Here is a 27,612-nt window from a genome sequence, read left to right as displayed (position 1 = left end):
AGGGCCAGCGGCTGCTATGGGGACCCACCCGCCGTTCTAGGTGGGGTCTGGAGCCCAGGTTTAGTGCATATTAAAGCCATGCGCATCATTAAGGCAGAGCCAGCGGCTGCTATGGGGACCCACGCGCCATTCTAGGTGGGGTCTGGAGCCCAGGTTCAAGACTGAGGGCCATATCAGAACCATGAGCCGCTACAGCATCCTGCTTAAGTGCTCCATGATGGCACCCCTTTGCCATGTAAATGAGAGTCAGGGTGGTACGCGACAGGACGATGCATAAACGCCTCTGATGTGCTCGCCTGTGTTGGTGCCTTTATTTACTTTCTTTCTTTATGGTTCTTTTATACTGCAGTAACACTTGGGGTGGGGGGAGCCCCCGTCTTTGATGTTTGGAGGCTTTGCAAATGCGGCAGATCCCTCTTTCACATGGAAATGCCTCACACAAGCCCTGGTCACACACACTTCCTGCAAGACGCAGTGAGTCTCTCCAGGCAGGGGGCTGACAGAGGGCACTGATGGGCTGTGTCCAGGGCTCCTGGGGGGCCAGGCGTGGACAGTAATGGGCGTACAGTGGAGGCAGGAGGGGGCGGGGCACAGCGGGGTGTGGCAGGGGCAGGCGGGGGGCAGGCTCAACGTGGGTACGACCCGCACCAAATGCCCTCGTTTAACACATTCTGCACACTGGGGAGAAATGAAGCATCTGTTAAGGATTATTACGAGTTTCGTTGTGTGAACAAAAAGGGAACAAGAGAGGAAGCTGAGTGGATATTTTTTCAGTTAGTAGAATTTATATGGAGAGTCACCCTCTAGAGATGAAAAGGGAGAAGTGCAGCTCCTGTTAGAAGTCTCTCTGTCGCTCCCTCCCTCCCTCTGTTGCTCTCTTTCTTTTCTCAGTTCCAGTTTTTTCAGACCAGGAAGATGATCTGCATGCCAAACAGCTGAGCCGCCATTGACATTTCTGGAGCAAGTGATATTGTTATTTTCTCGGACTGCCGATTTGTCGAGCAGAGCTGGTGCGGCGGATTCCGGCTGTGCCGTGTTGGGTATCCCTCTGCTGTGTGTGTGTTTGTGTTTGGGTGGTGTTGCATGACACCACTGCTCCTCAATGAAGGGGGGTCCCCTGTATCCCATGACACCTCCCGATGGCAGCAGACGAGAAGATGCTAGCCTGGCTTTGCTCTTCCCGTCTTTCCGCACTGACGCTCTCCGTCTGTCTTTGATAAACCCCACTGAGGGAACGGCCTCTGATCTGATTTGCGTTGAAATAGGGCCGAGCGTCCGTTGTGACCCCCCCCCACCCATCCCACTCTGCTCTGACTGGTTTTCTTTATCAGTTGCATGGCAACCGTCCTGCTGTGCAGTTTGAAAAGTCATTAGCAGTCTGAACATGTTGATTTTATACTTTATTTTATTTTTTACGTAAGTAGATCACCTCCCCACCCCCACACATTTTTTACAGACTTCATTGTCCGCTGAGACATTTCTTCATTCCAATCAATGTGTTTATGTAGTGCTGAGCAGGGGCCCCCTGTCAGCCGGTGACGGCCTGCGTGGGAGGGGGCCACGGTCACAGAGGGGGGGGATCCCAGCTCACACCGTCATGACACTCACGGGCCGCTTTGCTGTTTCAGGGGCCCCTGTCAGCCGTTGACGGCCTGATGAGAGCCCAGGTGACATTTCAGAGTGACATTTCAGGTGAACATGTTTAGTTGGACTTCAGCACCCATTTCAGCCTGTAGGCTCTGAAATGAAATATGAACTCTGATGTCAGTTTATCTTCTGAATTAATCATTAAGTTTGTTTAGGTGCTAAATGTCCAATGAGGATTAATTTAGGTATTTTTTGCAACAATGTTCTTCCTTCCACAAAAAATGGTCATAATTTTGATTTTAAGACATTTATTACTCATTTTACCATTTTATGTTGTTTATTTTTTAGAGGTCAGGGTTTCTAGAAATTTTCTTATCTTCTGTCAGTGATGACTAAAACCCCGGGTAATCTTTTGTTTGGCCATCCAAATGTTTTTTGTTGTGAGAACCATCACTGTTCTAAGGGAGCTGCAGAAGCCCTGTGCCATCCAAAGCTCTGGCAGAAAGTTTTGCAGATAACCTGCCATTCCTGGGTGATGCCAGCTTCGGAGGGAATGTGGAGGGTGGAGATTTCCTCCTGGGTGATGAGTCAGCGTGCCGGAAGCAGGGGGTTGTGGGTAAACCCTCCACTTCAGAAGGGTGCATGCGGCTGCCACTCCATGGGCCTCGTGTTGCATGTAGAGCTCTCAGGATCCTCAGTACCAATCATCCAACACTTTATAGAGCAACCACAGCATTCTGCCATTTCTGGTTTAAAGCATGAAGCAGAAATTAAATTATTGGAGAGGAAGAGGTCATTAGACAATGCAGTAATTCTACTAAAAGTAATATTTAGATTTAGCTGAATGGCTCTTAAGGATTTGTGAGTCGCTCTTTCTGTTTTCAATTTCACTGTGCTATTAAATTCCTAAGAACTCATGCAGATGTGTTGCTTTGAGGGACTGCCTCGAACCCTGGTTCCTCGGGCTGGAGAAGGTGGAAGAGATGTCGCTCTCGGTCTCATTCATGTTAGCTTTGACCCAACCTGCCCCTATCTCTGCCAAAATCCCCCCCACCGATGCCTGGCTGCTGGGTTCCTCTTAATCGTTGATCGTTGGTGTGAAGGCTAGATTTCAGGTGAGGTTAAACATGTCTGGGGAATTTTAACTAGGTGACAGGGACACAGATAGTAAAGTCCTCCAGGTGCCCTCTGGGAGCTTGTGTGTGTGTGTGTGTTGGGGGGGTGGTATTAGAACTCTTCAAAAATGAGGAATCAGGAGATGCTCCTGGATGAATACTCTCGCTTTCTTGGTTATACATTGTTTCCCTGTAGAGCACTTGTAAAGAGTTAGAGTGAGGCTATTTGGGCAGCCTGCAAGTTGGCAGATTATGCTGCTGTAGCATGAAATATTAAACCACCAGCATAAAATGCGCACTTTGTTCACGTACCATGTTGTGCTTCGGTGCAGAAATACCTGCACAGTCCAGCATGCTTCTGTGCAGCGAGTACGCTGTGCTCAGATTTAAGGCCAGTCCGCTTCACTACTCTACCAGCCAAAACCCCAAAAAGGTTGTTTTTTGTTTTCATCTCTGAGCATAGACAGGTCTTTTTAAATCCCTTTAAGCAGGCTTGGGAGGCGGCTTTTCTGTGAGCTTGCATTTAATCAGCCTGACTCTTGCTTGCTGGTTTAAACACGCGTGTCAGAAATCCCCCGAGGTCTGTAACCCCGAGCAGGGCGGTGCTCCGATTCTAGGGGAGACCCCAGGCGGGCCCGACCTACGCTGGCCCTGGAAGCACCTGGCAAACATTCACGCACCTGCATTTGTTAAAATAATTGATTCCGTGAAAGCGGTTCGTCCACAGCGGGACACGACTGGGGGAATTACGCTTGTATGGAGAGAAAAATTGCAGAGTGATTGCGAAATTACAGTCCTTGCAATTTGTGTATCGTAAGACAATTTGCATTTTGAAAAAGGATGTGCGTGTCATTTATTCATAATGCCCTACCAAACTGCCCCAAATGTGTGTGCATTTCACATTATTATAATTGAATCATAGTAACCATGGCGATGTGTGAATGCGGAGACTTAACTGCACGTTAATGCTTCGGTATTAGATTATGTGTCTCCTGCTGAGAGTGAGCAGTGTCCTGGTTAACCCGGGAAAATGGGGGGCATGAGAGCGCTCCCAGAGCGATGGCATCGGCCCCCAGCTGGCCTAGCACCCACCGCATTTACATGTTTGCATGAGAGTTGTCTTTCGACAGCCGTTGATCTTTTAATGGCCTGTCTTTCAAGTCTATTGTCTGCAATGGAGAGCAAACAGAAGCTGTGTGTGATAAGGGAAGCAACCAAATGGAGGGTGGGGGGCACCATGCCAGGCCCAGGTACGAGCTAGCCGGTCCTGTGATCATCTGATTCAATGTACACATTACGGTCGCTCCCTCGCACACTTCAAAGTATGAGAATGACCCAACTGGAGCCCCCCAATTAAGACCCAGTGTAAACTCTGGGTCACTGAACTCGCCCCCCTCGCAGCAATTTGAACTGGAAAGCAATTTTTTTGTTTCTTTTACCAGCATAATCTTTTTCAGATTTCACACAGGAAATACACTGGGCCATTATGCCTCTTGTTATGATCTGCTGCTACTGCTAACTGCTGCTACCTATCAGTACTGCTATATGGTCCTACTGCTAACTGCTGCTACCTATCAGTACTGCTATATGGTCCTACTGCTAACTGCTGCTACCTATCAGTACTGCTATATGGTCCTACTGCTAACTGCTGCTACCTATCAGTACTGCTATATGGTCCTACTGCTAACTGCTGCTACCTATCAGTACTGCTATATGGTCCTACTGCTAACTGCTGCTACCTATCAGTACTGCTATATGGTCCTACTGCTAACTGCTGCTACCTATCAGTACTGCTATATGGTCCTACTGCTAACTGCTGCTACTGCTAATTGTTGCTACTGCTCTTTGCTGGTGCCGCTATCTGCCGATGCCGCTATCTGTCGGTATCGCTATCTGCCGATGCCGCTATCTGCCGATGCCGCTATCTGTCGGTATCGCTATCTGCCGATGCCGCTATCTGCCGATGCCGCTATCTGCCGATGCCGCTATCTGTCGGTATCGCTATCTGCCGGTGCCGCTATCTGCCGATGCCGCTATCTGTCGGTATCGCTATCTGCCGGTGCCGCTATCTGCCGGTTCTGCCGGTGCTGCTATCTGTCGGTATCACTATCTGCCGGTGCCGCTATCTGCCGATGCCGCTATCTGCCGATGCCGCTATCTGCCGATGCCGCTATCTGTCGGTATCGCTATCTGCCGGTGCCGCTATCTGCCGGTTCTGCCGGTGCTGCTATCTGTCGGTATCGCTATCTGCCGGTGCCGCTATCTGCCGATGCCGCTATCTGCCGATGCCGCTATCTGTCGGTATCGCTATCTGCCGATGCCGCTATCTGTCGGTATCACTATCTGCCGGTGCCGCTATCTGCCGATGCCGCTATCTGCCGATGCCGCTATCTGTCGGTATCGCTATCTGCCGGTGCCGCTATCTGCCGGTTCTGCCGGTGCTGCTATCTGTCGGTATCGCTATCTGCCGGTGCCGCTATCTGCCGATGCCGCTATCTGCCGATGCCGCTATCTGTCGGTATCGCTATCTGCCGATGCCGCTATCTGTCGGTATCGCTATCTGCCGGTGCCGCTATCTGCCGATGCCGCTATCTGTCGGTATCGCTATCTGCCGGTTCTGCCGGTGCTGCTATCTGTCGGTACCGCTCTCTGCCAGTGCCGCTATCTGTTGGTCCTGTCGATGCCGCTATCTGCCGGTTCTGCCAATGACGCTATCTGCCGGTTCTGCCGATGATGCTATCTTCCGATGATGCTATCTGCCAGTTCTGCCGATGATGCTATCTGCCAATGACGCTATCTGTCGATGCTGCTATCTGCCGGTTCTGCCAATGACGCTATCTGCCGGTTCTGCCGATGATGCTATCTGCCAGTTCTGCCAATGACGCTATCTGCCGGTTCTGCCGATGATGCTATCTTCCGATGATGCTATCTGCCAGTTCTGCCGATGACGCTATCTGTCGATGCTGCTATCTACCGGTTCTGTCGATGCTGCTATCTGTCGATGCTGCTATCTGCCGGTTCTGCCAATGACGCTATCTGCCGATGATGCTATCTGCCAGTTCTGCCGATGATGCTATCTGCCAATGATGCTATCTGTCGATGTCACTATCTGCCGGTACCACTGCCTGCTGGTGCTGCTCATTGCTAATACCACTACCTGCTAACTGCTGCTACTGCCTGCTCTGCCACAACGCTGTTCATTTATTCTGAAGTATAATCATTTTCACAGCTATTTAACAGCTAGAAGTTAGTTGATCTTTCGCATAAATCCAAACATAGGAAGTGTATTTGTTAAGCTCCTGACCTAAAGACCCCCAAGCATGGATAAGTGTGCCGGGGGGGTCTCCCTGATGTTTCTGTGAGAAGGGTACTGAACCTGTTCCTGTGAGTATCAAGCTCTCTTAATGGGTACAAAATGTCAACTAACTAACCAAAGACAGTAACTGTTTATGATAAACAGCATAATGAACTATTCCAGCCGTGCTCTAATCTGCTATCCTGCTGGAGGTCGTGTGGGACCTGCAGCCGATCCCAGGCAGCCTAGGGAGGAGTACAGCCTGGACGGGATGCCAGTCTGTCACAGCGTGGTAATGAAGTATTCTGGATGTAAATCATACGATGTGTAAGAGTATGGTGGAGCTGGTGTGGGCTGTCTCCCGCGTTTGTGAGTGTAACCGTGGGTGGCTTCGCTATCGCACAAAGGAGCTTCCGTCTGATTAGTCTGCAGATTAAACTGGGAGCCAGGGCCCTCCGGCCTCGGGTGCGACGCAGCCGTTTGTCCCCTTTCCGTGTCACTTTTAATGTGTTAAACGGGAGTCCTTCCGGCAGACTCCCTAGCCAATCAGAGCTCATAAGTGTGTGTCGCCTGACAGCCCTTAAGGTAAGACACTCTGCACTCATCCAATGAATGCTGGGAGACAGTTTGGCTGCAGCCGAAATAACACACTTCCACACCAAATAATGCACCAAAATAGTACACGACACATAATAGTATGTCTGAAACTAGTGTACATTGCTTAGTGCACAAAAAGTCTTAATAACTCTTAATATTAGAATTCAGATCATAAAAAGTATGATGAAAGCACTGAATGCACTGATAAACCTACACAGTTTGTTTGGTACTTATACTGCTTATGCAGGACATCCGTCACGAAAGGTGAATGTCCAGCAGTTCAAAGGTAACATAGTGCATCCGGAAGGTGTATGAACTTCTGTACTTGTACACTAAGGAATCACACTAAGTCACCAGTGCCCTAATGTGTACTTTTTCCTCATTTAAGTGCATAGTGTGTCATTTTGAACGTAGTCTTTGACTTGTGTGAATCCAGGTGACCCCTAGTGTACAAACACAGTAATTGTGGGTAGTTTACAAGCACGTAACAGCAGCCCATGGAGATGGTGGATCCCCAGATCATTGTTTAATATCCTCTTTATCGTAGTGATTAGATCCTTGCCATAGACGCAAGGAACAAAGACCATAATATGAGGGAGAAGATCTCGGCCCAGGAGATGAGAAAAAGCACTGAAATCTCACGACATAAGTAAACGGCACGACAGCAGCAGTCGCCACGACAGGCCCGTCTCTCCAAGGACGGTAGCCTCTTGTTTGGCTTTGGAATGTGTCCTCGGCCTAGTGGCTCCGCATAAACGGAGTCTCACCTGGACAGTAATCACACATAGCTCATCCTGTCAGCCATTACAGCGTTTATGGAGAGCTAGTCTGTACTCGTCAAAGCACTGGGACTCTGTCAGCCTTTAGCCCTGCTTCCGGGGTGTTTCAGAATGCGACAGTGCTGCTGATCTTAATGACACATATTGGTGCATGACCTTAATGTGTGTTAGGGGATGTTCAGTCAGTGAGATTGGTAGTGATTGACTGAGTATTTCTACATGTCATTTTGGTATGTAGCATGCAGTGACTTAGGGCATATGAATAAGAAAATAAATACATAACTGACAAAATGCAGATCAGCATATTAAACGCCCTTTAAAATATGAAAAATAATATGCAGTATCTTTAAGGAAATCCTTATCAACCCTTTATTATATATATTGAAAATTTGGACTTGCACATTCTTCTGACTATTTATAAAACAGAAATTATGTGTGTTATTGAACTGTACTTCTTTGTATTATGATTACTATTGTTTATTTATATGTATAAAAAAATTTGTAATTCTCACTGAAGTAATCCTCACTGGGGAGTTTTTGGGTCCTCTCTTCCACTGTCGCCTGGCATCCTTAATTTCCCTGTTCCCCCTTTCCCTGTTTGCTACACCATTTTGTATAAACAAACTAATAATATGTCGCCACGCACTCTTGTTGAGTGCCTTGGGGCAACTATGCTGTAAAAGGCGCTATATAAAAATAAATGGAGTTGAATCCCATGCTATCCAGGGAGGCGATGTGCCGGCACCTTTCAGCCTGTCCTCTTCCCCTCCGGGCCTGCAGTGCTGTCCCTGACCCCGAGAGACACCATTGGGCCTGCAGTGCTGTCCCTGACCCCGAGAGACACCATTGGGCCTGCAGTGCTGTCCCTTACCCTGAGAGACACCATTGGGCCTGCAGTGCTGTTCCTTACCCCGAGAGACACCATTGGGCCTGCAGTGCTGTCCCTGACCCCGAGAGACACCATTGGGCCTGCAGTGCTGTCCCTGACCCCGAGAGACACCATTGGGCCTGCAGTGCTGTCCCTGACCCCGAGAGACACCATTGGGCCTGCAGTGCTGTCCCTTACCCCGAGAGACACCATTGGGCCTGCAGTGCTGTCCCTGACCCCGAGAGACACCATTGGGCCTGCAGTGCTGTCCCTGACCCCGAGAGACACCATTGGGCCTGCAGTGCTGTCCCTGACCCCGAGAGACACCGTTTGGCCTGCAGTGCTGTCCCTGGCCCGAAGGACACTACGGGGCCTGCAGTGCTGTCCCTGGCCCCGAGGGACACCACAGGGCCTGCAGTGCTGTCCCTGGCCCCAAGGACACTACAGGGCCTGCAGTGCTGTCCCTGGCCCCGAGGGACACCACTGGGCCTGCAGTGCTATCCCTGGCCCCAAGGGCTAACGCTGGACTTGCAGTGCTGCTGGGAGCCCAGTCTAACCTGCCCCGCTTCCCCGTCGTCGGTGTTGGGAATATCCCTATCCATCACCACACTCCTTTCCAGAAATCATCTCAGAGGTGTGTTTGCTGAAAAATGTAGAAAAGATATTTCATTCCTGTCCTTCCAATTAAAAATGCAATGCAGAATGTAATAATCATCAATTAAATATTTAACTCTCTGGAATACTTAATAGTGGACAGCCCCAGAATAACTGGACAAACTAATTGAATGACTGATTAATCCTAATTCTCTCATGCTAATTTGTACTTTTTTCTTGAGATGGTTAAATACGTCGACTCATATTTCACCTTCCACCCACATGAATGAACTTTTAGCGCTGCTGCTGTAGGCTGTGTGGTCCGCAGCCATTTGTTTGGGTGGTTATTTTGCCTGTAGCTGGCCGGAGACCTGGTTACGCAGCCGCATGCTTGTGGTGGCAGGACTCCAGGGGACTCTGCTCTCTGGCTGTCAGCTCTTACAGTTTGATAGCTGTCTCTGTTGCTGTCTCTGGCCTTCTAAAGGTGAACTATCCTGTGAGTAATCTAGTCCCGTCCTGTGCTAAGGTGGCCTCTGCTCAGATCATTGCTTTTCCTGCATCTTTATTTACCTCATGCTTTTCATTGTCCTCCTCATTCATCTCCTTCCTGGGGATCAGGAGGTCAAATGGGATCAGATCGGGGCTGTCATTCTGGCTTTCACTTGCTGTCATTGTTCCTTTTCTCCAATTCTGAATCTCCCATCATGGCTGTCGGATGGCTCCTGACCTTGTCGTTTCCATGGTTTCTGCAGTCACAGTGATGGTAGCAGCACAATTAGCCACACGCTGATTTTGATCAAATATATTTTTTTAGATACAACATAAAAAGGCCACATCCTGAACTGACCAGAAGTCAGGTCATGTTTTTACAGTAATAGTATCGCAGTTCAAGATCAGAAGCAGATAGCTTGATCCTAATTCGCCAGTTGGCTAATAAACTCGCATCTCTGTGTGATTATGATGAATTTCACACAGCTGCTTCCCCAGACACGCAACTTTTGAGTGCTTTTCATGAGGAGATGTGTGCTTATGTGCGCAATGTTTTTCCACTTTTCCTTAATATTTCACATATCGCAATAACGTGTCAACTCTCAATTGCAGCAAATTTGCATACATTACTGAAATTAAAGAGATGTGCCAGTGATGCATTGGCATCATCATTTTTTAATGAATACACAAAGAACATATAGATTATTTCTCAAATGTGCGCAGAAACGTTAAACCCGCAGTCTCTTTTAAATTTTTATTCTATTACGGGCTTAACGAACGCGCTAATACACTCAGCCGTCTTTGTCTCTGGGCATCGAGTGTTTCGACAGCTCTCTGCCTGAATTAGTGTGAAATAACTAGCGTCAATGAACTTGACCTCCGGAAAATCGAACAGCCCACAGACGGTGAATGTCGGACACGCGGCTGGCTGAAGCCCACCGAGGTGGCTGAAAATTTGTCCTGGCCTCCTGTAATACCCTCTGCCACTAACTTCTGAAATTGCGTTCACCCTGTTCAGAGATGCATGGGACCTTCCAGGGGATTTGTTTACAGGATTTGCATTTGATTTGATGTGCGCAGTGACAAACAACATACTGTTCTCCTATGGGACAGTATAAAATGTGCCTGGCCAATGAGCTGGTTGCATTTGCTTGCACTGAAATACATTAATCTCGAAAGCCTATCATTTAACGCTAAGAAACGGCAGTCGTAAGCACCTCCTTAGAGATTCCTCCGGATTTCTGCCTGATTATCGTGATGTTTGCCTTATCAGTCATTCTACACGTTCTACTCTATAGTGATGTATTCAAATTACATGTTGTATACTGATGCATGCAAATGATGTGTCTCTAGACGGTTTAATGTCAAAATGCAGGCTGTAGAAATATAGGCTAAATCTAAAAAAAGGGCAACATTCACTGGTTTTTTACTTGGCTTCGAGTACATTTGTTAGAGCCAGTGTTCGATCACATCAATGTACCAACTGTGTTCGATTGCATGTTTTAAGTATGTATTTCCTACAAATAGAAATATTTCCGGCCCCTGCTTAGTCTAACACCCATTTAAAGTCAAATCTTCAGAATCAAAGAGGAACGGAGCGTGTCTCCCGCAGCAGATATGCTTAGATGTAAAGAGCTGTGGTTTTGTCCTCTGTACCTTCGCACTTTAAAATATGTATGGAGAAGTTAAGGAGAATTTCTGAGTGTAGACTTTAGACTTAACCTGGTCTTCATTCGAGTCAGTCCACCTCATTGTAAGTCCTACAAACAATCACAATAGAATGAGTGGACTGATTGTGATTTCAGGCATGTTTTGATTACATAACTGTGGCTGTTAATACAGTGTTATTCATTTATATTCTGTGGGGAAGTACATTTTTAAACAGGTCTGTCACTTTGATGTAATTAAAAATGGCTGTCACAGATACTTTAATGACAACCTACTATATTAAGCAGAATGAATGAACCTCTGTGGTTATGTTGGTTTTTGATCTTCAGCAAGTTAATCCACTTACGATTTTGGCAAGATAATAAAACAATCAGATGTTTCCATATTTCCATAGCAACAAAATGGGATTAAAGTGCTGTGGTGTTAATCTGAAACAGGATTAATTTTCGTCTCGCTGATGATGTGGATGTTGTGCACAGCCTCTATGTGGCTGCTGCTCCCATTTGACCTGAGTCACAGGGCAGTGAAATGGTTTTGCACTCCCTCACTCTGACAGTACACATCCATTTAACAGGCTGCGGTACAGGCCAGCTCAGGAAGGACTGACTGTGCGTGCGTGACTTTCCCGATGGCTTGGGGGTATGTCTTCCTACTTGGGGACTCCAAAAATCCACACAAACATGGGGCAAACCTGCACATCCCACATAAAGGGCACAGGGATGGGAACATCCCACATAAAGGGCACAGGGATGGGAACATCCCACATAAAGGGCACAGGGATGGGAACATCCCACATAAAGGGCACAGGGTTGGGAACATCCCACATAAAGGGCACAGGGATGGGAACATCCCACATAAAGGGCACAGGGTTGGGGACATCCCACATAAAGGGCACAGGGATGGGAACATCCCACATAAAGGGCACAGGGATGGGATCCAAGCCGCAGGGACATCACTGAGACTCGGGGCTGGAAGAGCGTCTGCTTACATGTCCTTTTCCCTTCTATATCACTTGTGCTTGGTGAGATTCATGCATGAGTAGGAATGTCATATCGTATTATTTCTTACTCAGAACATAAGATTTTGTCTTCTTCATTCCAATGATTTGCGACTAATTTCAAGCCACATAATTAAGCAGAATCTTCCTTTATTAGCTTATTTAGTGACTCTTGACATTATACTGGTGCAGTGACTTTGTTAATAATGCCTCAGTTCAGGTGATGCTGTCAGGTTTCGCTGCCGTTGAGCCCGAGATGTTGGTAATGATTTCAAATTTCAGGGCGAACAGGCCGGAATGGAGAGGAAACTTTCCGTCTGTCCTGAGCCGCCGGCTTCATCTGCCAGGACCCATAAACGGTGTCTGTGGCCCCAGAGGGAACATTAGTATGAAAAGCACAGGAGCTTCATCCCTGCTGATATTATTCATAGTGACATAATGGAAATAGTCATCGGACTTTATGGGGCCTGAGTGAACTAAGCAGTTAGTTTGGCTTCCTCTGTCACGAAGGAGATGAAGGACAGGCCCCCACCAATAGACAAGAAGCCGGCCGTGTTTAACAGGGCAAAAGCAATCCCCCCTCACCAACTCTGGGGGGGGGGGGGGGGCAAGACTTTATGATCCCATTTAAACACATCTCTTTAAACACATAGGCTTTGGGCAGGGACTGAAAAACCTGTCAGGTCAAAATGGGCAAGATTCACCAAATTATCTGGCATTTAAGAAGACACCTTCTTGTTATAAATGTCACCAGATCACATCTCTTCTGTCAGCTGAAATGACCCATAATAACCCCAAGTGTTGCTTGGCTGAAAAGACTTACAAAGAATCACAGGGCAGACAATTAAGCAGTTAGTTCCAGTTGGCTAAATAATATAACCAATCCTACAGGTGAATCATTGCAAGAATCTATTTAACGTTAACATGTTTTTCACCACGTCAGGGGATTGTCAGTGTGTCAGTTCAATAACTTGTCTGTCCCTTCTCTGTTTACTTGCTTCAAAAGAACTTTTTTGCCCAAAAGTTCCATTCAAAATATCACACTTCCTGAGGTCAACCTCAACTACCAGAAAATAATTACACTTACTGTTTTTATCAGCCACTGAATTAAAATGTCAATTATGTGTGAAATAGGGGAATGTCTCTTTGGTAACCTTCACCGGCCTTAACGTGTGAAATAGGGGAATGTCTCTTTGGTAACCTTCACCGGCCTTAACGTGTGAAATAGGGGAATGTCTCTTTGGTAACCTTCACCGGCCTTAACGTGTGAAATAGGGGAATGTCTCTTTGGTAACCTTCACCGGCCTTAACGTGTGAAATAGGGGAATGTCTCTTTGGTAGCCTTCACCGGCCTTAACGTGTGAAATAGGGGAATGTCTCTTTGGAAACCTTCACCGACCTTAACGTGTGAAATAGGGGAATGTCTCTTTGGTAACCTTCACCGGCCTTAACGTGTGAAATAGGGGAATGTCTCTTTGGAAACCTTCACCGACCTTAACGTGTGAAATAGGGGAATGTCTCTTTGGTAACCTTCACCGGCCTTAACGTGTGAAATAGGGGAATGTCTCTTAGGTAACCTTCACCGGCCTTAACGTGTGAAATAGGGGAATGTCTCTTAGGTAACCTTCACCGGCCTTAACGTGTGAAATAGGGGAATGTCTCTTTGGTAACCTTCACCGGCCTTAACGTGTGAAATAGGGGAATGTCTCTTAGGTAACCTTCACCGGCCTTAACGTGTGAAATAGGGGAATGTCTCTTTGGTAACCTTCACTGGCCTTAACGCGTGAAATAGGGGAATGTCTCTTTGGTAACCTTCACCGGCCTTAACGTGTGAAATAGGGGAATGTCTCTTTGGAAACCTTCACTGACCTTAACGTGTGAAATAGGGGAATGTCTCTTTGGTAACCTTCACCGGCCTTAACGCGTGAAGTAGGGGAATGTCTCTTTGGTAACCTTCACCGGCCTTAACGTGTGAAATAGGGGAATGTCTCTTTGGTAACCTTCACCGGCCTTAACGTGTGAAATAGGGGAATGTCTCTTTGGTAACCTTCACCGGCCTTAACGTGTGAAATAGGGGAATGTCTCTTTGGAAACCTTCACTGACCTTAACGTGTGAAATAGGGGAATGTCTCTTTGGTAACCTTCACCGGCCTTAACGTGTGAAATAGGGGAATGTCTCTTTGGTAACCTTCACTGGCCTTAACGCGTGAAATAGGGGAATGTCTCTTTGGTAACCTTCACTGGCCTTAACGCGTGAAATAGGGGAATGTCTCTTTGGTAACCTTCACTGGCCTTAACGCGTGAAGTAGGGGAATGTCTCTTTGGTAACCTTCACCGGCCTTAACGTGTGAAATAGGGGAATGTCTCTTTGGTAACCTTCACCGGCCTTAACGTGTGAAATAGGGGAATGTCTCTTTGGTAACCTTCACCGGCCTTAACGTGTGAAATAGGGGAATGTCTCTTTGGAAACCTTCACTGACCTTAACGTGTGAAATAGGGGAATGTCTCTTTGGTAACCTTCACCGGCCTTAACGTGTGAAATAGGGGAATGTCTCTTTGGTAACTTCACTGGCCTTAACGCGTGAAATAGGGGAATGTCTCTTTGGTAACCTTCACTGGCCTTAACGCGTGAAATAGGGGAATGTCTCTTTGGTAACCTTCACTGGCCTTAACGCGTGAAATAGGGGAATGTCTCTTTGGTAGCCTTCACTGGCCTTAACGTGTGAAATAGGGGAATGTCTCTTTGGTAGCCTTCACTGGCCTTAACGCGTGAAATAGGGGAATGTCTCTTTGGTAACCTTCACTGGCCTTAACGCGTGAAATAGGGGAATGTCTCTTTGGTAACCTTCACCGGCCTTAACGTGTGAAATAGGGGAATGTCTCTTTGGTAACCTTCACCGGCCTTAACGCGTGAAATAGGGGAATGTCTCTTTGGTAACCTTCACTGGCCTTAACGTGTGAAATAGGGGAATGTCTCTTTGGTAACCTTCACCGGCCTTAACGTGTGAAATAGGGGAATGTCTCTTTGGTAACCTTCACCGGCCTTAACGTGTGAAATAGGGAATGTCTCTTTGGTAACCTTCACCGGCCTTAACGTGTGAAATAGGGGAATGTCTCTTTGGTAACCTTCACCGGCCTTAACGTGTGAAATAGGGAATGTCTCTTTGGTAACCTTCACCGGCCTTAACGTGTGAAATAGGGAATGTCTCTTTGGTAACCTTCACCGGCCTTAACGTGTGAAATAGGGGAATGTCTCTTTGGTAACCTTCACCGGCCTTAACGTGTGAAATAGGGGAATGTCTCTTTGGTAACCTTCACTGGCCTTAACGTGTGAAATAGGGAATGTCTCTTTGGTAACCTTCACTGACCTTAATGTGTGAAGTAGGGGAATGTCTCTTTGGTAACCTTCACTGGCCTTAACGTGTGAAATAGGGGACCCGTCCAACTGTCTATGGCCCAGTAACACCACCCTTCTGACAGGATGCCACAGTGGCCCAGGTCCCCAAATAAGAGCAGCGCCAACACGTGAAGCTCTGAAAATGCGAGCAGGGCAGATGCTGAATAAGAAAACAGGCTGAGTGGCTGGGTGCAGATGGGAGGATTTTATAAGCGGCACCTGGTGTGGAGCCGCCACATTCCCCGAGCAACAGCGGTAAAACTCTCCTGACATGACATCGGCAGGGGATTAGTGTCTTCAGGCTCGATCTCCTCCCTTTTTATTGAATTTTCAGGATTCACTAGAGAAGCTCTTCAGCTACCACTCTCACCAGAAAGTTCCATGGAACAAAGTGAGGCTATTAGGTGATAAAAAGTAATCTTGCCTTTCTTTTGCAGTCCTCAACTGCGATATCCTACCTGGGCCCTCATATCACTAGAAAGAATCCTCATGTGGTTGGCAGGACAATGTGGCTGTTATTACCGTCACCATGCTGGCATTGTGTCCCACAAAGGGTGAACTTACAAATTTCCGGAATCTTAAACTGCACTGATTGTACTGCAGTATATAATATAATACTAGAAGACCCTGATTTGCTGGTGCCTTTTATAATTAGTCCTATAACAATAAAAATAATCAGCCTAAGTGAAATCTTTTAGAGTCTAACACTATGACTTGTGCAATGTGTGGATGTACCAAAAAGATTCTTTTAGATTTGAAAACCAGTTCAACTGATTCACTGAAAGGAACCGGTTCAAAAGAACGATTTGTTCATGAATCAGACATCACTATGGCTTACTTGGATCGCTGTTTTTGCATGCAATTAGTGTTCCTTGCTAAGACCATATGGCGTTGTAGTTCGTCTGGTGCTTTTCTTTCCAACTGAAAATTGCATAAATACAAATGCTATTCTGTGTTCTTTTTGATTCGGGTACTAATATATCAATCGCATTGGGACAGTTTCACGGTATGATATTATGTGTTCTAGCAGTATTGTCTCATCCTACAGCTTGTTTTGAAAACAATATCTTTATACCTTAACCATTGAATATTTGGCCCAGCACTACCGTGAGCGCTGTGTGTAGATGGCCTCTGGCGCCCAGTCCACCTTCGAGAGGCAAAGGCTGCTTGCTGGGGAGCTCAGCAGCTATTCCTGCAGATACTTAGCAGTGCTGCCTATGCGGTAATTCGAACCTCATTGCAAAAAGGCGGTGATCTTTGAATGCCACATCATCCTAGTCCGAATCCCTGCCAGTGGAGCCACTGAAACTTCGTCCCTAATCTGCTGAGACCCACTGCGAGGCTCACGGACATCACAAAGCCGAAGCCTGTGGAATAATTCAGGCAGGACCATCTGTATCACTGTGAAAAGCTGGGAGAGTGGCTTTGGCAGGGAGGGGGGCATATCCATACACAGGTGCAAACACCCTGACAGAAGCTTCTGGGACGCAGCGATGCCCATAGAGTAGATTACAGATCTTTTATTCCACAAGTCAAGCTTCCATGTTAAAAAGAGAGAGACAAAGAGAGAGGAAGAGGAGGAGGGTTTAAAAAAGATAAGTAAAATGTAACTCCATAAGGTCAATAATATTGACCGGAAGCTCTTGTCTAAACTATCCCATATGAATGAAGAATGAAATAATTTATAGAACAAGCCAAGATGTGAGTCAGGAGTTCAGGTGGCCTTTTAATAAGAGAAAATGTATCTCAGCTGTAGTGTTACTTAAGTCCTGTAATGTATCTAAATCTGTAATGTACTTGGCAGTTTATGGTGCTGTCCCAGGGGTGGGTGGGGGTGCAGGATATTACCTTCAAGTAGCTCTCACATTGAGTACTTTAGGATCTTCTATAAATGTGAACCAAGCTGGAAAAATTATGGTGACCTGTCCCATGCTAAGAAAACTGATTTTCATTGGTTAATTTCCACCAGCAGCCAACTTGAAGCTGTCCAATGAGTGTTTTCAACTCTGGCTGCAGGGCTGGAAGCTGGGATGTTGGAATGAACACCGTGGCCTCGCTGCGTGTCACCCCTGCTCGTCCTGCTGCCCTCCCCCGTCTGGGTCTCCCTTGAAAGGCGGCTACTTCCACTTTCACAGCAGGACATGAACCAACCTCCATCCTTTCAGAAATAAATCCTGGTGTGCTCTTTTATTCCAGTGTCTAGGCATAACCCATAAACCTGGATTATTCGGATGAGAGGCAGGAATTATACCTCATATGTGGTCTTTGTGGGCTTTCGGTGAAGTGATACCTATTTTAAACATCAGAGGGACAGTAAAACATTATGCTAAAGGGACATATTGTATAACACCTCATTGGTTTCTGTTCAACACCATTGTATGAAAGAGGCACCCCCCCACCCAGTGAGTGGTATGCTACAGGAATAGGCACATACTCTGAGAGCAGTCCAGGGGGTAGGTGTTTGCCTGCCGCCCCTGACGAAGGGCTAAAGGTGCCGTCGTCTCCCACACGCACAAAACCCCTGCTATCATCTGCCCTCCAACCTGCTCCACACTGGCAGGTGTCAGGATTGTGTGACATTCATCCGGCATGAATGGAGTTTTGTCTCGACACATGAAACAAGCGCTGTTCAGCTGTGCCACAGGCCGCCCAGATATTAATCTGCCCTGTTTTCCTGCAGCGGGGAGCGACATCAGTCACAATGCGTAATCATCATCCAAGCTGATGATAATATTGTAAATTCGCTCAAATTAACGAAGTTGCTTATGACTCGGGCGTGCTGTGAGACGCCTACAGAGAGACTCTGTAACTCCATCGTTCACATTGGCTCATTCCTGAAGAACCTTAATCATTACTGTTGTCACATCATCGCCGTCAGTATCCTGCCTTTTGGAGAAGCGCGGCTTTGCTGGATCAGTTACCCTGGCCTGGCTGTGCTGTCCCATGGGGCTCATCAGGGTGCTTATTGTAAATCACGGCGCTCTTTACCAATGACAAACCAATCTGCAGCCAACTGGAAAAAGCCCTCGTTATCGTTAAATAGCGTAAATATTTTAACTTTTCATGGTCGTTAAGGCTCATGTTATCAGTTTTGGGTAAGTGTTAACGCTTTCTCTGCATTGGTCGCAGCTCCCCTGTTTTACAGTATGGCACATGCCAGCCACTGGCTTCTAATTGGCTGGCAGCTATAGAAGAAAACCAATCGCTGTCTACATGTAGGCCGTTCTCCATCCTGGGCCTATCACACCAAAAGTATCATCATCAAACTCTCCTGGAATGAATCTTAACAACACAGCGTTGTTAAATTAACGGAGATTACCGAAACTCGCTCTGAAGCTGCTGATCAATGGGGCAGGCTGGAAGGTCCGCTCCACCCTTCGGTTTCCAACCTTTAATTTTTTTTTTATTTAACCTTTATTTTTCCTGGCAAGTCATTAAACACAATTTCTTATGTACATTGTTGGTCTGGCAAACAGCCAGAAGAACCCTTTGTTAGGGTGAACATAGGGAGTCCTTAGCAGCGTTACCAGGCTCCGTCCTGGACAAGTGATTGGTGGAATTCTGTACGAAGTGTGAAATGGCGAGAAACTTTGAAAGGCTTTTAGAGGAAAGGGAGGCCCTTAGATGGCGGACACCTGTCAGTGGCTTAACGAGCCCTGGTCCGATTACGCTAACAACCACACTCCATCCTCCCAAACAACAATGAGCTGCCGAATCTGTCCCACGTCGTATAAATCCATCACCCTGCAGAGTTAGGGGCCCCCAGGGCCTCGTTTAGGTTCTGGTCCAATTTTGCGACATAAGGAGGAGTCACACCCCCCCCCCACCCCACACGTTTGTTCGACGGTGCAGTATATTATAAGTATGCCGTGGCTCTCTCTGCGTGCCTGATTTCCAAACACGGCAGACTTTCTGCTTGAATCGATGAAGGTCAGCTGGATGCTCTTGGCTTCAGTTTATCTGTCACGTTTCGCTCCCTTCAGTGATGGATTACTTGAAAGAAAAGCTCTCTCTCGCTCTCTTTCTCTCTCTTTCTCTCTCTCTCCTTCTCTTTCACCAGCTCTTTGTGCCATTCTGCTGTCAGAGTCTGTACGTGTAGCGTCTCAGGTGTTTCATTTGAAATGTCAGCGCGGCCACATTTAAATTGAATTGTGAGATAAGTCCTATCTCTGTTTCCTCCACTGAAATGTTCACTTTACTTTTGTTTTACCCAGAGGGTAAGTAATAGTTTCAGAACAAAAAATATGCATCTCTTGACTGTAACAGGACATGGAGGGAAAATCACTGTGGGAGATTTCAGTCTGACCTCTATAAGAGCTTTGAAGATGGATGGATGGATGGATAGATGGAGTCAGCTTCACTGAAGGTTTTTGCTTGTTGTCTGACTTTGAGATATTAGTCAATGTGGTCCATATAGCACATGACACAACATGAAGGAATATCCATCATCCAAGGCACTGGAGGTGGGCGGGGCCTCGTGGGGGGCTCACACATGGGGGTGGGGCACCTGAGCTGCCCGTCATGCTAAATCTGCATTTTCCGGTAACCTGATTGGCTTTGAATGATTGCAGAATTCTTACCATTTATGCTGCCTGTAAATTCAGCGTGGGCCCTTACGGTTCTGTATTGCCATAATGGAAAGGTGCAGGATAAGTCCTTCAATGGGACAAAACACACAGATTAGCCGACTTTCAAACTGCCACGGTCCGAGTCCTAAAGTCAGCAGCTTCTCAGCATTTGGGAGGTTTGCTGGAATTCCTGCTGTTGTTGTCTAATTAGCATCAATTATCTTGTTAACTTTCAATGTGTGTCATCTACTAGTCAGAAAGACAGTGTCACTGTATAAAAAATCATACCTCAGTGTGTCCTCTGAAAACTCCATGACGAAGCAAGGGTGACATCTAATGCAAGTAAATCCTGCTGGTCCTACACTGTGCCCCAGTGGTTAGGAATGGAGACCTGGAAAGTTCTGTGGGCTGTCTCTCCATGCCACTTGTTACAGTGCAGTCATAAAATTGGCCTTTCTGATCTGAAAGCCATGGGCAAGACATTTGTTATTTTACAGTTAACGGATTAAGCCATGTAGAGGCCTGATGAGAATAAACACCATCCATTTTTCATTATTGTCTGTGATAGAAAATTGAAACAGTGTATCCATCATATGACAGGAAAACAGAAACTATAAAGGCAGAGCTTGTTTTGCAGTCACTGTGTTACTATTTGTGTTAGCTGCTCTCCTTCTGACAGTCTTGCTCTGAACCACAGCAAGTGTAACATGGAATAATGCCCCCTAATTGGACATTATGAAACACAAACAACTGCTGTAAGTTTAATAAAAACAGTGGCCAGTCGGCTCCCAGTCGGAACAACACAGAAACACATTTCATTTTGCATAAAACCAAAAGCTGGTGATACACCCAAGCTCCAGTTTTCCCTTGGATTTCCGGCACTTTCTAAGACCGCTACAATTTGGAGAATAAAACCCACGCTCACATTTATTTCTTGCGCTTACGTGGCCTATTGCCCATTCCCTTCCTATCGCAGCATTTATCCAGGGAAGACTTATGTTTTAATCTAAAGAAACATTTTCGGGCTGTCATATTGCCAGCTTTCCATGGTCACTCTTCTCTCTGCTGTCATTCAAAGACGTCTCATCAAATCCTGGCACACAGCCCCTGCCTCAGAATAACTGGGGTGTTTTTTATTTTTACACAGGATTATGTAGGCTGAGAAGAGTTGTGGCAGGATAGAGAGTTAAAACACAAACACACACAAACACGCTCATTATTCTGTCAAAATATCTGACTTATTGTAATGAAAGATGATGCTTTTGTGGATTTGAACAGAACTTCTGATAAACATAATTTAACTTCTAACAGTTTTGTGCTAATATGTACATGCAAAGTTAAGACTAGCTTCTTATTCAGTTAAGAATGTCTCTAATTTCAGAAAGCTCCAAGACTAGCCCCTTCTGAAGAACCCTGCAGATTTTATCTTCTGACCAATTAATGGGCCTAACTTGTTGCTTGAAAGTGGTGTTTTATCCAGACGCTTGAACCCACTGTCTCCCTGCCTTCTGTGGAGCTCCCGAACAGCAGGAAAGCTGGTTGGTTTCCTAACCCAGTAAGGAAGTTGGCTTTCTTACTGTAGCTGCTGATGATCAAGCTCATCTTGAAGCCCTGTGTAACTGCACTTTGAATAACGTGGCCTGATGGTCTGTGTTCCTGAACAAATGGGTCATGAGTCTGACCACAACGTAGGGCTGTCTTAACAGGGTGCCTGATCAAAAACTCGGTGCGAGACTGTAATTTCTACCAGGTCAGGTTTGGATAGAAAGATTAATGTGATTTTTCAGCCACAACCGGCGACCAGGAACATTTTATGCTGTTTCATATTATGAAAGAGTGTGTGTATATGTGTGTGTGTGTGTGTATAAAAAACACATGAATAACAGCAACTGGAATTATTCATTGTATTGGGATGAATTTGCCAAAATGAGCATTTAGCGTTTCCTGTTGACATTATGTTCCATTAGCTGTCGTCCTTCCCGGGGGCCGACTTACCTGCATTACATACACAAACAACCGAGCTGATTATGCTGTGGGACGCGACTCCAAAGGGCCCCAGCGGCCCTGCTGTCATTTTCGCCGTAGCACATCGTTTGCAAGTGCAGGCCTCTCTCTCCAGGCAAAGCCCAGCATAATCATTTCTCTAATGTTGATTTCCGGCCGCTTGCATTTGTTTGCTCGGTTATGATGTGTGGCACGCTGGGCCTCACCGTTACAATAATGTTTCATTTCGTGGCTTCTGCGGATAATCGGCAAAGCCACGTTTCACACCGTGCCGTCTGGAGTGGAAGTGGCTGCAAGTTCCCCCGCCGGCCGTATCTGCAGCAGTAGAGATCTGAACATGCTTATATTGGCTCTTCTGATTAATCACTTCACCACACCCCAGGGGTGAATTCAGTAAGCGCTGTGATCTGCAGAGATGCTATTGAGTGTTTTTTTGTTTTTTTCTTTTGCGAAAAGGTGTTTAATCAAATGGTCAGTGGTGCACTGTTAGTATGGATTGTGGTGAAAGTGGAGATCTTTGACTTGGACTATCGCCAGCCAGCAGCACTGAGTATCTGTTGTGAGGTCAAAGATTTTTGTGTCAGTTGATGATCTTGGGGCCGAGGGTTAAACCAGATCACCACTGACAACTTCCTGTGGAGCCACAGGACCAGATCACATTAAGACACAAGACTTCATATTCCATGACAGCATGGTGGTGCATCACATTTGCCTCATTTCGACCAACACAGAGCGGGTGCTGGAGCCGGTGCTGGGCTGGTTCTGGCTTGGTGCCTTTTGAGAACCTGCCTGCATTTCCACCGGTTTCTAACAGCAACAGAACAGAAATGTTACATAGGTGGAAGTGAATGTAAATTAAAGGTTAATCTGCATCTTGTTTTTGGATTTATTTTGCTCTGTTTTGGATTTGACATTTTTATAAGTTGCTGAACTGAAAAAAAATGTTTTCAGATTTGTTTTGCCTTGTCTCTATTGCCTGTATCCACCTTCTGTATGTGTGAGTGAGTTTATTCTCACTCGCTGTTTTACTGCTGTCCTTTAAAGGATCGTGCAATTAAAGAGTCTGCTAATAACTGAAGTTTGCTGTCCACCTCATGATCTTTGACACTCAAGCATCACAATATTTTATTTATTCCTCCTGTGACATGTTTATAATTTATTATTTATTCGATAATTCGTTTTCTACCGAATGAAAAATTAATTTTAATTTTTTAAATTATTGTAATAATTTTTTAATGCAAGTTAATATTTTATGTATATCTTATTTTCAGCAAATATAATCCATTCTGTTTTAAGCAATTTTACATTTTGTGTCTATAAGGTTCCATAAGGTCAGTTTATTGTCTATCACTGTTTAAATCTGTCTTTTTAAGGATCACGCAATAATGATAAAAACCCGAACTTTGCTGTCTGATCTCTTCGCCACTCGAATGCCACAATATTTTAATTCTTTGACCTGCAACATATTTATACTTTATTATTAAATCTGGCCAGCAGATTGATCTTTCATTTTTCACAGAATGAAAAAACGATATAACGTTATTCCACTAATAAGCTGACAAGTTGTTTCACTGCTGGCACCGGTGACAAATCTATATCGGTTATGCAGTGAATGACCCGGCTATGTGGAAGGTTTGGACGCCACAGCACGTCCCACTTTCGGTGAGGTTCCAAATTCTGAGACCAGCTTTTCTGTGGTGCTGCACTGGAGCCGTTTTTTTGTGGTGGAAATGCACGGAACTAGTTCTAAATTGGGAAACAGTCCGGCACTGGAACTGGCACTGCGTTGGTGGAAAAGAGGCGTTTTTTTGTGTTGTTTCATTAGAACATGTGAGTGAGACAGTTGACAGGATCAAAGCGGCAGCAGGATTATCCACAATCCCAGGGTCACTGCCGTGGGTCCTGGCCAGGTTCCCCCATTTTATGGGAACTGGATGCTTCTGCGATCCACGTTCTCCTGTTTCTAAGCACCACACATCTGTCATTTTTATTTATCCTCTCAGGCCGAAAGCGGCAGCTCAGCAATAGCATTACAAGAGTTGCCAGGTGTGTCTACACCTTTTTTATTCTGCCTTCTCCTCGTTTGCAAAGTTTGGACTAGCAGCCCCGTGTTTATGGGCTTGTTGTGGACACCATCTGAAAGCACTTGGCAGGATGCGCACCATCTCTCCAGTTAAGGTGGACTGGGGGTGCTGTTCACTGCATGTTTACTCTGTAAACTGTAATTTAATGTGAGTGTCCTGGCATTCTTACCTGCCTCTCCATCCATCTGGGTTTCCCATCAAAACAGCTTTTATCCTCAGCAGCAGAAGGAGAGACGTGTGCTGGGATACGATGAGAGCATGCAGTCAGGCCTCCGGTCACTCCGCAGACACTGGGATGGGAGATCTATGCAAGAGGGATCTGCCGAATTCCCAAGAGTGGAGTTTATCTCCAAACCGTATGCTTGTGCACACTTCCCACAGCTCCAAAATGCACCACGGGTTGTGTTGGGTGAATGCTGGGCAAGGTGGGGGACATCAGCCGCACGGCAGCAGGCATCACAAGCAGCTCGGAGTGTTGATCTGTCACAGGCAGACTGACAGATTGTAATGAGTGCTCATGGCTGTCGCATTACGGGGCCGGCGTTACAGGAAGAGGGAGCCGCATTTCTCGCAGCATGTTTTGTGCATGCCTCAGGTGAAACCGGCCTACCTGAAAGGAACAGGGAGACTCGTGTTTTACAGAAGTAAAATATTGTCGAGTGGAACAGGTGTGTTGCAATTAATGTTTTCACATAAAATACAGCTGTTTATTAATGCAGTGCACTGAAGATGAAGCAAACCGAGAGTCTCAGGTGGTTACTGCTGCAGCTATCAGGGAAGGCTGTCTTGGGTGTGATCCGTAGCCCCGGCCTGGCCCTCCTACCTCTTCTGGTATCTGCTGGTGCCTCAGGGGGACTGCAGAGGTTATTGAATGAGTGTGGATGTCCTCTCCCGGCACCAGCTCCCTGAGTCCATTTAAGACCTTAGCAGGGAGTCCATGAGTCAGATGCTGCGGTTTCGCATCTAGTTGAGACCATCAGGTGACTCTACCATCACGGGTTTCGCTGTGGTGCAAATTACACTAATTAATTACACTTACTTATTCATTATTGCTCACATTTCATCTGCATTGCAGACTTCTAAATGACACCGTGCAGAGGGTGTCTGTAGGGGCGTCCCAACGGGACAGGACATACTCAATGGCTCTGTGGTCTTAATTAGAGGTAATATTTGCATAAATTAATTAAACATGCTGTTCAAGAGACTGTTGCACTTTTAAGAAATCACCTGTCTTTGATGTCAGGTGATTACTCTAATGATTATACCTTGTTGTCTAGCTGTGTCCTCTACCTCCAAGATCTCCCCAGCCCCGCTGAGTACATAGGCACCCTCGCATGCTCCGTCTTTAGTGGCCGACCTTGAATTCCCCCCAGAATGATTCTCTCTGTGGTCGATTATGTGCATTTCCCACCGCGGGAGTGATACCCTGCCCTGTTCCAGAGTAGAGCACATGCTCGCAGTTGGATCTTGCCATCATTCAATAACCCTTTGCGGGTTGTCCTTCCCATTCAAGTTTCACCCCAAGCTGCACTGAGTGGGACCCTTTGCCTCAGCATATAGCCCCCCCCCCCCCCCCGGCTTCCACACCCACTTGTCAGCAGTATTTTTGTACCTCTGCCCCCTCCCTACCTGTAGCAGTCCTCACCTTCAGGTCAAATTCAGTTGCTTTTGTCAGCAAATTTCCCAGTTTAATGTGGGTGGGGGGACAGTGTAGGAGGTCACAGCAGTGACCAGATTTGGAGGGGGTAGGGGGGGGCATCGCAATGACCAGATGTGGGAGGGGGTGGGACACTGCGATGACCAGATGTGGGAGGGGGTGGGACACTGCGATGACCAGATGTGGGAGGGGATGGGGGGGACATCGCAATGACCAGATGTGGGAGGGGATGGGGGGGAACTCGACGATGACCAGATGTGGGAGGGGGTGGGGGGGAACTCGACGATGACCATATGTGGGAGGGGGTGGGGGGGAACTCAACGATGACCATATGTGGTAGGGGGTGGGGGGGGACACCATGATGACCAGATGTGGGGGGGCAGTGGGGGACACGGCGGCAATGACCAGTATAGGGCCTCCGAAGGTGCGTTGTAGCACCATCAGCCTGGAGTGACACTCCTCACATGGTGGGTGGAGCTCCAAGCGGCGTTGGTTTCACGTGAGCTTAACTTCCTGGTTTAGAGGAATCGGGTTTACTTCCCCGTTAATTCACCCCGGGAGAATGGGAACTTCATCAGCTCTTTTTGATAAGTATTTGGATATTAATTAGGCAGCTGAGTTCTGAACTAAGAGGTATTTTTACATTTTGGCAGCTACTTTGTCTAACCTGTGTGTGGCTTAATAAAAACAAGGCGGCCAGCTCCAAGAGAAGGTGGCAGCCTGCTGGCCTGTTGATCCACCCACATTTATGCAAATCTGTGAGTAAACAAGGCTGCTGGGTTATTTTTGGTGAGGTTTCCCAGTAGTGGGCCATTTTGCTGTGAATCTACCTGAACGAAAATGCCAGGAGGAGCGAACTATCTGCAAAGTTCAGGCCGACTCTCTCGCTAACAGGCTTTGGCCAGGGTGAAAGGTCATCGCAGATGGCAGACATGGTGGAGGATTTACAGACCGGTTCTCTCTTACTCTCTTCCACAGTTCTGCCCAGTCACACGTGTGGGAACCCGGGTCTGATCCCAAAGGGAATCATCCATGGGTCACGCTATAACATCGGCGACAAGATGCGCTACAGCTGTGTGCCTGGTTATGTGCTGGAGGGCCACGCCCTGCTCACGTGCATCGTCAGCCCGGGCAGTGGTGCATCCTGGGATTTCCCAGCTCCGTTCTGCAGAGGTAAGGAGTGCCGTGTGTTTCCTGATCCTATGTGAGAAACGTTTATCCATTGTTGATGTCAGATGCCATAAGGTTATACTGATACCCCGTGAGGCTTGGCAGTGGAAAGAGCTCTCTGATTGGCTGTTAAGTGCTTTTACAGTGCTTATTTCACATTACGTAATTCATGTGAAATAATCGCAGCCACTGGGAGCAGTGAATGTATCAGGCTTTTCAATGGTGCAGACAAATGGCTTCCACCCCCGTGCAGGTGAACCCCCGGCTTCTTTTGTGGGGGATCCTGGGTGAATTCTTATACCCAGTGAATCCTTATACCCAGTGAATTCTTATACCCAGTGAATTCTTATACCCAGTGAATTCTTATACCCAGTGAATTCTTATACCCAGTGCATCCTGGCCTCTCTTAGTTTGGGAGGCGGTAACAGAGTCGTCCTGGATGACAGTCACGCGGCCTGGGAGCAGTCGATTATTTATTTAATTTTTATTTGTTTTCCAGAGAATTACATCATGGAGGTCATTGGGGTTTCATAAGTCTCTAAAGTAACTTTTATAACCGATGACAGGAGCACTAAATATGGCCAATGCTTCACATTGAGCGGCGGCGTGAGTCATTCTGCGTTTTACTGTGACCTCAGAACCATCCACAGCTTTCAAAGCCCTTTGAGTGTCTACACTTCCACACGCGTGTCAGGACCCTTAATATGAGACAGGAATAAAGACAGATGTTGCTGGATTCTTTA

General features: G+C 46.7%; 1 protein-coding gene across 3 annotated transcripts in view; it reads left to right on the top strand.

The window, feature by feature from the left end:
- The window catches only part of csmd1a (CUB and Sushi multiple domains 1a), a 332,617-nt gene that overhangs the window by 166,565 nt on the left and 138,440 nt on the right, over positions 1-27,612 (top strand). For all 3 annotated transcript variants that reach the window (XM_023829137.2, XM_072709329.1, XM_072709330.1), the window contains one exon: positions 26,678-26,872. In XM_023829137.2, coding sequence (XP_023684905.2) covers positions 26,678-26,872 — 195 coding nt within the window. The remainder of the gene's footprint in view (positions 1-26,677; positions 26,873-27,612) is intronic.

This window comes from Paramormyrops kingsleyae, chromosome 3 (genome assembly GCF_048594095.1).
Source record: "Paramormyrops kingsleyae isolate MSU_618 chromosome 3, PKINGS_0.4, whole genome shotgun sequence".
In the NCBI taxonomy this organism is placed as follows: domain Eukaryota; kingdom Metazoa; phylum Chordata; class Actinopteri; order Osteoglossiformes; family Mormyridae; genus Paramormyrops; species Paramormyrops kingsleyae.
This window is presented reverse-complemented; position numbering and strand designations above follow the sequence as displayed.